We start from the raw sequence: 12,868 nt of genomic DNA on the forward strand, positions 1-12,868 counted from the left end.
GCATTTTAACATATCGCGTATCAACATATTTCCTAGTTACGAACGTAACACCTTGTTCTGTGAAAAATTCGCGCTGAAATCATTGCCAAATCGGGGCTATTTGTTTAAAAAAAGGCATTTCCTTAGAGATAGTAGAATTCTCTTTAAAGAAGATAAAATGAAAATCTCGAGGAGCAGAATTTTCCGCGCTGCTTCATACCAGCGAAGATAAAGCATCCAAAGTGTGCGCCAGTAAAACTTTTCGACGTTGCTTGCTTCGCAGATAACATTCCCTTAAGAAACCTGATGTCTCTAGAAATTAGACTCTTCTTCAAGCCTCGGTTTATGTTCACCGTCATTTTTTTCTATCGTTAATTATTATCTAATCATTTTAATCTATAAGAATATGCTACCGCTGCCGTCCCTTTACGGAAAATTTTTCTTATTTGTAATGAACGAAGAAAAATATAAAATAATTTAATATGTAGTTTGCGAAACTATACATTTCTGGAAACTAACATTGTGAAATAGTTTTAAAACACATATGAACAAACGTATGTACCTCACATGGTAATATTCAATTGAGCGGTGATATCGATACAGAATCAATTTAAGACATTAATCCCGAGTATGGACGTATGCGCTCCAACTTGAAAACAAGCTTTTTTTAGTAATTCGAACAAAAGGTCAATCCGTTTCACAATACAAAATTTGCCCGTTTTACATATTGGTATTTTATTTTATCCATACATGCTATTTTGGAAACTTTCGACATATATCAGGGCTTCACTACTCTTTTTTCACACATTTTTTGACACATTTCTCTTTTCACTGCATTTTATGCTTGGATATCGTTAACGTCGACGAAATTTTTGTCGCTGAATATTAAAAATAATTTTCATACATTTCCCTGTGGTTACATTGTGAAATTTGAATATGGAGTAAACTATAAATAATAACAATGAAATAGGTATAAACAATGATCTAAATCTAAAGAAATACGGCTTAATAGATATTTAAATCTGTCATCTGACTGATAAAAAAAGATAAGTGTGCACGCATTTGAAAAAATGACCAATTATTCAATGAAAAAAATGGCCGATTGATTGTTACAGTGACGGGGCTCGAGCCAGACTTCACATACCCGTTGGAGAACTTAACGATCTCGCAGGGTCGAGACGCAACCTTCACCTGCGTGGTGAGCAACCTCGGTGGATACCGGGTGAGTCCTTCCTCCTCCGCGAGCGGAGATCACTCTGGCGGCGCCAAGGCCCGGGTAACTATTTTACCATTAACCTGTGTCCGCCTGTAATGGACTACCTTATCTACTACTACTACTACCTACTACTACTACTACTACTACTACCTACTACTACTACTACTACCATCACTACTACTATTACTACTGCACTACTTATATGCGCGTGTGCCTGCACCTCACAGCACTGCATTTAACTGCACCACTGCCAGCTATGAAAAAGAAAACCACCGCAGCAGCCGCCACCATCACTAAAGCATCTCTCTGTACGACATCCATTTTCACCCATCAGCCGATATAGAACCGCTGCACATGAACTGAAACGTGCCAGCCCGCGTGACTTAAACTTTTCGAGCATACTTTTTTCTTCTTCCGCGGCGTTCCTTCCTTCCTCCGTCATTCTCATTCCTTACGGCTTCTCTACGCCGGACCTTGTCGACCGGAAGGTGGTTCCTCTTGGTAACGAGACACGCGAGAAAAAAGTAAACACACGAAAAGAGTAGAAAGAAACGAAACGGAACGAAAAGAAAGAGAACAGACGTAAAAAGAACCCGCGATTACAGAACGATAGGAAGAAAGAACGAGAGAAAGAATAGCTTGCAGAATAGCAGACGATAGCTTGCGAAAAGTTCGTACATATTGTCTCTCTTTCACTGTGTATCTGTACACGATGACAACTGTGACACCAGACTGTTTCAGGCGTAGTTAGAGCGTTCGACCGGTTTCCTTCGACCGTGTTTCCTCACTTTACGTTTTACAGAGTGTTTCATATGCGATAAATATACCGCTGATTACAAATATTATAATATTATATTATATTATTATATTATATTATACTATAAGTACATTTCATACTATAGTAAAGTTTATGGATATAGGTTTATATAATAAATAAAGTTTGTAGGAGTTGCTCGGTCGAGAGTCATTTTTTGAGTAATTGGCAGGACATCATCTCCTGCCTTCTAACAGCTTACCTCTTCAGGGCTTCAGGGCTAATTCTCTAAAACGAAATAGTCAGTCAATACAATATGTATGTTCCTTGATATTTCTAAGCATTTCATGTCTATCAATTCCGGTTTCCTTCTCATTTTACGTTTATTTCTAAATTTTAAAATCCTTCGCTCCATCATTTTGAAACACTCTGCGTAGATCCTCGTGTTATTTCGTATTTGTTTCACTCATGAATTATCATGAACAATCGATGTGAACTGGCCTTCTAATCGCTGCTACGTATCGATACCAAGGTAGCATGTGCTTATTCTTAGACTCTTTCATAGACAGATCCATTTTTTAGTTCTTGCATTAATATAAGTTTATTTTTTTAAATTAACACTCGGAGCAATATTTAGATATTTAAAAAATGGCATTGCCGTTCGGACAGTCTAAGGCATCTGAAAAATAGCAGTAGCTTGGAAAGTAGATTATGCGGAATCGAAACTATAGTTATTGATAAATTAGATGAAGAATAAGCAGAAAATTAGTAATTGTAAAGTTAAACTGCCAATCTAATTCTTCTCCGAGCTCACAATATACAAAAAGATACGACGAATGCATCACAGCAAAGTAAAATCTAAAAAGTAATTAGAAGACTGAGTCTGAAAATTTTTTTTGGGAAAGAAACATAAAAGATATAGAGCAAGAGACAGACATTGATGACAAGACATAGATCTGCATTTAGATCAAATGTTGTTAACATAACAAAAATAACAAATATTCGGTACGAATATGAACATGATAAACAATACATATACAGCGTTTAACAAAAACGGATTAATACCGCTCTAGTTAGCGATGTGGAGAACTCAAATATTTATGCAATTGAATAAATAAAGCAAAAATATTATTTCCGATAATTGCAATAATATTTATGATAAATGAATAAATTGCCAATAGAAGTTATTTATTATATTAAATTTTTATTTAATTGTTAAACTATACAGAAAGCTAATAACATTGATGTTTTCCCGGCTGCTGCAATCTACCTATTTCCGTCGGAAAAAACAATACTCTAGAGAAATCAAAACAATGTACCTTCCATACGATATATATATGCACATTCGTGTTTGTTGAAAGTCAAATAATTGTATTCGTGTTTCAGCCAATCTTTTTCTTCCATGCTTTCGATAATGTCATTCCGGTGATATATTTTACTCGATATCTTCCATTTCAATAACTAAATACATACTTGAAATATATTTTGCACAAATGTGTAACGAACGAAATTGATTATCGACGAAACAAACAGCCATTAATTTATTATTCTCTGCAGCACTCCAAGTATTCGGAATTAGTTACATTTTTCGCCGATAAATAATAATCTTTCGTATACTTGTCGTTTACGATGAGATATATATTTGATCGCGTTAAAGCATAAATGTTAGGTTAAAAACTTTTGCAGTTAATAACAACATCCAAATTAATAACCAGATGACAGTTAATATCCAAGTTAGAGCTTCTTATAAATCGATATATTTTCTTGATTATCTTGCACAAACAAAAGCGGTAATTTCACAAGTAAAATTCGTGGAAATATATTTGACAGTTTTACGATTCCACTTGTTGAACGAATTTCTTACTGTACGAAAGAGTCGGCGAAGAGAATATTTCTTTTCGAAGAGATTTTCGTCGAAAGTTGCCCTGTAGACTTTAATTAAGCCTTGAAACCTTAAACTTTATAACTCGGGAAATGAATGATTCTTTTTGCCAATGGGGTTTGCGATCCACCTTCTTCCTCTCGCTGTTTCCAAGCTGCACTCGTTTGCACCTTTCCAAATGGAAAAGGTATTCCTAAAAGAATTTTCTGAAGTTAAAAGTGTTCTCTACCTCCTCTTAATTTTTTTCTTATTACTTACTATCGTAACGAAGGTGACGAATGGAACGATTCTAAAAATGATATAAAAATTCCTTCCTCTTTAAATAGTTATAAATCATATTCATTCTTATTTTCATCAATTCGACAACAGTTTGAACGAAGTCTCGAAGTATCCGAAACGAGAATGAAATTGATACGTAGGAAAAGGCGAGACAAAGAAATGTGTTTCAGAAACGCATGCATAATTTCAATTATCGCTTGTTCCGCGAAAGAAAATCATCATTCTTTCTCGAGCGCAGCGAGACGCGGCCGAAGGCGCGAACCCGCCTAACTTGCTGCTATTTGACTTGCTGATTCGTATACGACAAATTATCATTTTCATTTTCATCCTCATGATCAAGAGTCCCGGTTAAAGTCTTGCGCCAAATGTATGCGCATATATACGGCCGTAAACACGCCGAGTATCTTTGCCCCTTTGCGAATACGCTGAATGACAAATCACTCTGGCCTAACCATCTGATATCTTTCGACTTACGCAAGGAAAGGTGGTTTAAAGAAAGGTCAGAAAATTTTAACTCTTCATATTTTATTTTTCATTCGTTTATCGTGGTTTCTATCGAGATATTTCATATATCACGAAATTCTCCGAATTTTTTTTCGATATCACACAAAAAAGATTTCGATCTATTCTTTTTTTTTTTTTTTTTTTAAGTTCGTTTAAATCACTTTACTAATAGAAAAAGAAATTGCGAACGACGGGTAAATATAGAAGGTTTGATATAGCAGTGGAAATTTTAAACACAGTGTTTCCTTTGAACGAAAATGCTCTCGAAAAATTTTCAAGCTACCTCACATCAGATTTCTCACGAGCTGATATTTTTCGCGTTTCCAGCTCGAATATTCCTTCACGCAACTCTCTGAAAGCCTCGGTGAATATTCTTCCGTAGTGGTTGTTCGTGGTGGCGTGTATCCACCAAGACGAGCAACTTAAACAAGCGTACTCGAAAAGCTTAATCTTCATTCACGCGCCGATGAATAGCCGGCAATAAATGTATACTATAGTGCGATATACCAGTTAGAAATACAAGTTTTACCATGATGATTTTCGCTTTTCCGCACGGACTGCTGATATCATCAGTTTTCATCGTATTGCAATCGAGAAATATTTTATGTTCAAGCTTGCGTAGCAAAAACATTAATATGAAATGAGAAATAATCGCTGCAGGTAATTCAAAGATAAATTAGCCAAGAGAATTTGAAATCTTATCTTGGAAATTCATTTGAGAGAACATCATCCTTTGTGTATTTAAGAAAATTAATTTTGATATTCTACTGCAATGATAAATGGCTTCTTGGCTTTTTAGATTTAAGCTTCGACGCTTAAACGCCATAATTGGAACTTCCAGAACGAAACATTGGCGATACCCAGACATACCGGAACGTGACAACTAGTTACAACTTCCGACAGATCTTTCGTGAGATTGCTCGTGATAATTATTGTATGCTCGCAAATTTCCTTCAAATAGTTAATCGAAAGTATTTTTACATAATAAATTCTTTTTTCAAAATCGTGAATCTTCTAGAACATTTCAGCATTATCAAATTTCTGAAAAATTTTACCAAATTTTATTACAATTATCGTAATAAAGCTTTCTTACTGTATTCTAAATTTTATTTAGAAAAATTTAATATTCTATATTTATAATTATTACATGGCCACCGTTTAATCACTGCAGTAACTATACTTTTATTATCACAGCGGATTAAATTATAGTACTCGTATATATCGGGAGCACCATAAGTGAACCGAAAAAATACACCGTAAGTTTTAATATCGTTCGAGCAAAAATTTATTCGTCCCGTTATTGAACCTAGTACTTTCCAATACGAAAAGAAGGTATTCTACAAACACGAGATTAGGTTTCACGGTTGGCCGCTGATTCATCACGGAGAAAAATTTTATATGATCTATATATAAACGCACAGACGTATGTCGCACAAAACGTTTCTCCACAATTGCACAACACACTTGAAACTGTTTGTTCGTGGGATGAAATATGATGCAAGCTGCATTGGACGACAGTTGAGTGCACAATGTTTAAGATGTGTTATGCGTCGTAAGTAATAGCGGGGTCTCGACGATCGAGTCGAGTGTTGAATATCAGATTGTTCTTAGCGTATCTATGAATTCTCACTTATAAAAGGCATGCCTTGATGCATGATTATATGATAACAGAAGGTGATGACAGAGGTTGCATGAGCATGTTTTTCAATAAGCATTAATTTAGATTAAATAAGATTAATAAAAGAGGCGGATTAATCGTTGGTAGAAGATAGAAAGTAAAAGAGGCTCTAGATATCAGGTATATGTTAGAGAACACGTGATGTCAGATTTTATTGAACGAGTATAGAGAAATAAGAACTAGTAAATGAATTAATAAGAAATAGTAAAGTGAACTAATAATTTAAGCTGATCAGAAAACCAAGCGTTTAAAAATTCATTTGACCCCTTCGTTTTCGGTATAATTGTACTGACGTTTTTAAAATTCATCGAACGAAATATTCATTCCTATTTTGAATTCTTTCTACATTGGGTAAAATATCATTAGAAAATAATAGATAATGCGCTAGGTAGAAAAATTACAGACAAACGTTTACATTTGCTAAATAACTTTGAAACGAAAGGGTTAAATGGTGTATATAAAATATATAACAAACGTAAGATATTTTTTGTCAAATATTTGGATTACAATAACAAACAGAGAATAAATTAAGATAATGTTGGTAGGATTTATCATCGAGTTAAAGAGTCCACGAAAATAGAAAATGAAAAATGAAAGACTATTTCATTACGAACAAACTTTAAAGTACCGATTTCCCGAAATTGAATGAAACGAAATAGTGCCATAAAAATTACAATTCTATTATTCTTTTTAAGGATCGAACGAAATTAATTATCGCTTCAGTTATTCATTAACTGCCGAAAACACTCCGTAGCGTTAATTATTGATAAATTTAACCAATTTAACGGGTTCTCTTCAATCGTCAAATTATTATTAAGGTCGAATCGCCAGAAATATCAGATTGAATTTATCGTTCTCGAACGATTTTTAACAGCTCCACGGCGAATTATTAAGCAAAGCACCGGCTCGTTTTGAACGAAAATCACGAGACATCGGAAGCTGATCCGTCAAAACGCATAAAGCTTCGCATTCAACGAAAGCCTGTCGTATGCAGTATAACAGAACCTCAAGATAAAATTCGAAATTCACTGTGACAATTCTGAAATAGCTCCACTCCGTTGTTTATAATCTATTATTACCATATCCATTGCTCCTCTTGCACGCGGTCTTTAAAGAGATTTATGAGCGGGCGTCGCACATTTGCCATTCTCTTTCTCATGGCAAAAGAATTATTTACTACTATCATCAAAAGAAAAAAAAGGATTCCACCCAAGAAAAATGATTGAACAAGTAATAGCAAACGAAGCAAATAACCGTTTTCATTGTAAAAGAAAAAAAAGACGAAACACTTTTATGGGCACGGAAAAATCGTATTGCGTTTCGAGCGTTAAAACAATTACTCGTTCATCGTGGTTGTAACACACATGACTAGCCATAAAACGTAGTTCGTCTTAAACGCGCTTAAGTGTACACGTCACAATATGTCGCAAAATAGGAAAAAGTACGATTTTGTACCACCAAAAAATAGCTGTTCCACCAAGTCTGGAGAATATAAATACTTTGGATCCTACGAAATTAAAATTCTACAAAATGAAGAACCTCCAAGTCAAAAGATTAGAGAGTCTTGTGACAGACGCTCGACGAAGGAATTCTAATAAGATAGACGCCTTCTCTAGTGGAATTATCAGGGTTTGTATGGAATTGGTGGAGACTCTATAGCCAAATCCCGAAGAAACTCTTTCGTCCGTTCTTGATACGTTTAAATATCAAAGCTTTGTAAATATAATTTGTAATTGTTTTTAAAATGCTTGAAAAGTGATTCCCTCGACAGAATAATTTTATTAATTTTGTCACTATCAGGATACACTGTATAGATTATGTGCTTCGCTTCACAAAATTGCATTTTTACTGTTAACAAAAATTATGACTCCAGTTGAAAATCTTTGATATTGTCGGTGAATAGTAATTTATAAAAAAAATTGCAAGCCAGAATAGAAGAAAATCATTGGTTCGTCCCTTTCCTATTTTTAAATAAAACGTTGAATAGAGAAAATTCCCTATAGCGATCAATACTCACGGATCACCGTATCTGAAATATATGTTACTCGTTTGTCGAAACGAATAAAATGGCGGCAAGATAAAACCGTGATTTAAACGAATACTTATATCAAAGACATCAATACAAGTTGTACAGGAGATCGTCGGAATCCGGGAACATTAAACAGTCAATCGAAAGTTGAAAAATGAGGTAAGTTCAAGGGAAGAAATGTACAGATTCATAAATATGCTCCGCCAAATTTTAGCACACGATACTAATTACGTCAAAGTCGAGAAGATTAAGTTAAGCCTTTGCCTCGGACGAATGTACATGTATCAAAAGCAGACGGTTTCAAAATTCATATCTCCCTGGTACACGCCGCGAAGTAATCTGTTTAATTAACAGCATAACATGTGAACTACATGAAGTATCCGATGAATTTTGTAGCCGATAATTCAAATAATACAAAACTGATCGTTCATAAAGAAATAGACCTCATAAAGTTAGAAACACTAAATGCACTTATGTATTTCCTGTAATAAATATTTTGACGAAAAATGAGGTAAACTCGAAAAACCATTGAGAAATTATTAAAATTTATAGGAATTGTTATCTTGTTTGAAAGCTTAACTTATAAAAATCCTACATGTCCGATAAAACGTTTTCTACAAGCAGTGAAAATTATTCAAAAATGATTTTTGTTCCAAAGAAGTATCTAGATTTCTCAAAAAATTTTTATATTGCTTTCTGTGACCTACGTTCGACATTGATATTATATTTAGCCTATACAGTAAACTACCAACATTTACAGTAAAAGTATGCTACCAACCAAAGGATTATTACCTAAACAAACAGAATAAGAGAGGAATAAAAGCAATCCAGGTCATATTTTAGAAGTATTATTTCCTATCGACGATGGTCGTCACGTACCTTTCTCTATTTTATCTTCGATCCGTCATTGGTCTGGCGTACATAAATTTCGTTATAAACGCGAAGAAAAAATCGAATCTGTCGTTTATTGACGGTTCCTTGCAATATCGTGTTATGCCTATTAATTATGAAAAAAATTGCATAAAAACAGCTGTAATTCAAAGAAACGATAATCCTGTCGATTCTCAATATTGAATTTGACGAATGAAAAACGCATAAAAGCAGTCGTTATAATTTACTAACTAGATATTTTATTTCTGGATTACGTATATCCCAGTTATTTCTAAATTACATGCAAAAATAAGATGGATTGATCAAAGTGATAAATTAAAATATCCCATTGACAATATTTTAGTCCCCGAGTGACTAATTTAATATACTAAGTTAAATTAACGTAAGTTAAGAATAAAAAGAAACATCTACACGTCAATTCCACTTACAAACAGTTGACACGACGAATCGACCGACTGTATTTCTGTAACAAGTTTACTAAAAACAGATACTATAGAAATATCCTGTGTATCATCCACACACACACAAAGAAATGAAAGGGAAAAAACTTTGATAAAAGTACGAACCAAAGAAACGTCAACTATGAAGCAACTTTACGTATAAAAGACAGGCGCAACTTTATTACAATGTCCTCGAGAAAAGCATAAACATCAGCGCTAATTACCACGGGCTTCAGGAAGAAGAATATTAGGAATTAAATATCTCGAAACAACCAATCCTTGTAAAATTCTATAAAGACAAAACTTAAGCTTTATAAAGCTATCTTTTGAAGACAGACTCTTATTTTACATGATATAAGTAGCTCGCATGGCTTAGCGCTGCCGAACCGTGCAATGTCAAAGAACCAACAAAGTTATCTTGAAACGAGCAACCTAAAATTCATTTCGCATAATATAGACACGATACCATAGTAGAAGGATGATATTTTTATAAAGAAGCTTTCGTGTCTAATTGTTGCAAAGCTACGAGATCTTTCGACAGGAAGGAAAAATAAATAGAAGAAATAAATCCGAAAACAAGTAAAATAAAATAGCCAACAGGTCGAAGCAAGGTGAATCGTTAACCAGGCGACGGAATTCAACAAACCGTGCAACCCTTCTGCCGATGAAAACAGCCGATGATGACGAAGAAAACTGACGGTCACGTGTAACCGTAGACGCGTAAGCCGCAATATCATACGGGTCGCTTGATACAATCGGTTAATCGCGCGATGCTGCGTATGTAAAACCGTCACAGTAATCTGCTGCGAACCGAGCACTCTCCAGTAATAAATACTAACATTTAAAGTTGTCCCCAGTTGCAAAAAGCAGAGGCCGAGGAACAAAAGCTAGTGAGGGAATAATGCTTTCTGAAATCTCGAGCGTAAAGCCGGCCGGCAGCGGCAACCAAATAGAACCGGTGGCCGTTTGAATATAACGAAGCGCGAGCAGAGAGGCCAAATGCATGCAGAAGAAACGGAAACGGATGAAGGAGAATAGGAAGACGATGAAATAACATTAGACAGCGTGAGAAGAGGGGTGACGAGAAAGAGGGATGGGTGACCAACAGGAAGCAGCAGCAGGATACGAAGAAAGGGATCGGGCCCTGCGAAACTTTTAATTAGCAAGCTTATCCATTTATCTGCATGCCGTTGAAAGGAACAGCCGTAGCTCGCTACCGAAAACAGAAGTCGAGAAAATAAAAGAATAGTCGGTGAACAGGGGAGAATGCAGTCGTACGAACAGAGAAAAGGGGATAAGGTAGGGAAGAAAACGAGAAGAAGGATGAAAAAGAAGACGAAAGAGGGAAGTTAGGTGGTCGTGGAAGGAGGGTATGAGCGAGAAGATGGCGGGAAATAAACGAGGTGTGGTAGACTGGACCGACGAGGCTCCTGATCCCACAATGCGCCACAATAGAGCGCCGACGATGGTTTTGCATATGAAAGAGGGCCGAGAATGGAGACCACGGTAGATAGGTGCACATAGTGTGATATTATATCTGACTAGGGTTCCACGTCCTTCCCCCTTCCTCTATTTCGCTCTCTTTCCCCTTTCGTCTGCTCCATCGTCGTCTATCCACGCTCCCATCCTCTTATCCTATCTATTCTTCTCTCTCGCTTTCTATCTTCCTCTCCGTGTACACGCTTCCTATCCTTTTTCTTCTAGTTTTCTTCTTCACTTTTTCTTTCGCTTCAAGTTCCTTTACTAGTCCTTATTTTTCACCCTCGACAAAGGTACGAGGCCGCCAGACCGATCGCCAGTTGAAAATGCGTAGGGAAAACTGCATTAGGCGGAAGGCGTCTTTCGCTTAAGATAAACTCGTTTCCATAGAGCTCAGGCCTTTAAAGTCGTGGACTGCTCATTGTGCTGCAAATTTGCGACTGCTCGCGAGACACCGTTGCTAGATCATTCTTTTCCTCTTCCATATCATTCTTTTTCCTTTCTCCATCGTTATTGCTCTCCCCCCCCCCTCCCCCTCTCCTATATGTGCAAGCTCCTTCAAGTTTGTTTTCTCTCATGTTCTCTACTTTCTTGTTCTCAAAGACGCAACAGCACCGGAAAAAGCTAATTTTGCTGCGGCACTTAATGTTTCCGGTCACGTCTATTTCACTATGACTTTTAACTAATTTCGTAGCTCTAAAACGGTACGATATTTCAAAATGACAAAGCGTCTCCAAAAATACTAAAAAGTCTTAAGAATAAACAATTTTAACGTTTCACGCGGCTTCTTAAATCCAATAATTCTCAAGCCTTCCTCGGGGGTGGATTTCGCGGCCAAACGGCGAAGAGTTTTCCGAACGAGAAAGGGGTTTCCCTTCTTTCGTGTATACGATCCTCCGAGCGAAGATCGTGCCGCGACTTTCGACTTTCCCTGAATATTTCGACTAGCCAGCTCGTTGAAAGATCGAAAGAAAGAGGTGGAGCCTCGGAACCGACAAGCGTTCCGCGTTTCGACGCAGTTTCCTTAGGCGTGTACGCGGAGCTTAAATTTATGAAAGGGTTGTGGAGCTGTTTAAATAAAACAGTAACGTAGGCAATGAGAAACCGTTAATTACAACCAGCGGATGATAAAGGTGGTGCTTTTTATGAAACTATAAAGTTATTAAAATGAAATAATACAATACTACGGTTTGATGGTGTGCAATCGTTTTATAAATATTGCATTATTGGATATCTTTTTAAATGTTAATACCCTAAAGGAAGATATAAATTAAACCAGATATTGCCGCAAATTGAAAAATGTTAAACAATATCGTATCATACCAAATACCAAGTAATAACCTTAATAATAGCTCGATATCCCGAAACAGATTAATCATCCATCGATGAATCTCGAAAAGAACGACGTAAAAGCAAAAGGTCCATCGCAGAGGACGATAGGACTCCGAGGGGCGGGAAAGTGGCATAAATGTTTCAGAATCGCGCGCATCTGTCGTCCGGGGGACTTTTTCAGTTCCCGAAGAGAGCTCGTTTTTGGAGCTGCTCAGGAAGGCGAAGGGCAAGTAGAAGGAAAGGGAGAAGAGGGTTTACTATCCTCGTATAATGTATTATAAGTGGAGGCACTCACAGGGCCGTCACTACCAAACACTCAAAGCCCTCCACCCCGCTTTCTCTAGCTTCTAGCTACTGGTTGGTCTCTCTCTGTCTCTCTCTCTCTCTCTTTCTCTCTCTCTCTCT

The 12,868-nt window shown here is 36.4% G+C and overlaps 1 protein-coding gene across 3 annotated transcripts in view; it reads left to right on the forward strand.

Moving 5' to 3' along the window:
- LOC117231840 (lachesin-like) overlaps positions 1-12,868 on the forward strand; it is a 180,417-nt gene that overhangs the window by 133,855 nt on the left and 33,694 nt on the right. For 2 of the 3 annotated variants that reach the window (XM_033490678.1, XM_033490680.1), the window contains one exon: positions 1,095-1,255. In XM_033490678.1, coding sequence (XP_033346569.1) covers positions 1,095-1,255 — 161 coding nt within the window. The remainder of the gene's footprint in view (positions 1-1,094; positions 1,256-12,868) is intronic. The other variant, XM_033490681.1, reaches the window with a different exon arrangement.

This window comes from Bombus vosnesenskii, unplaced genomic scaffold (genome assembly GCF_011952255.1).
Source record: "Bombus vosnesenskii isolate JDL3184/JDL3185 unplaced genomic scaffold, Bvos_JDL3184-5_v1.1 scf7180000013274, whole genome shotgun sequence".
Taxonomy (NCBI): domain Eukaryota; kingdom Metazoa; phylum Arthropoda; class Insecta; order Hymenoptera; family Apidae; genus Bombus; species Bombus vosnesenskii.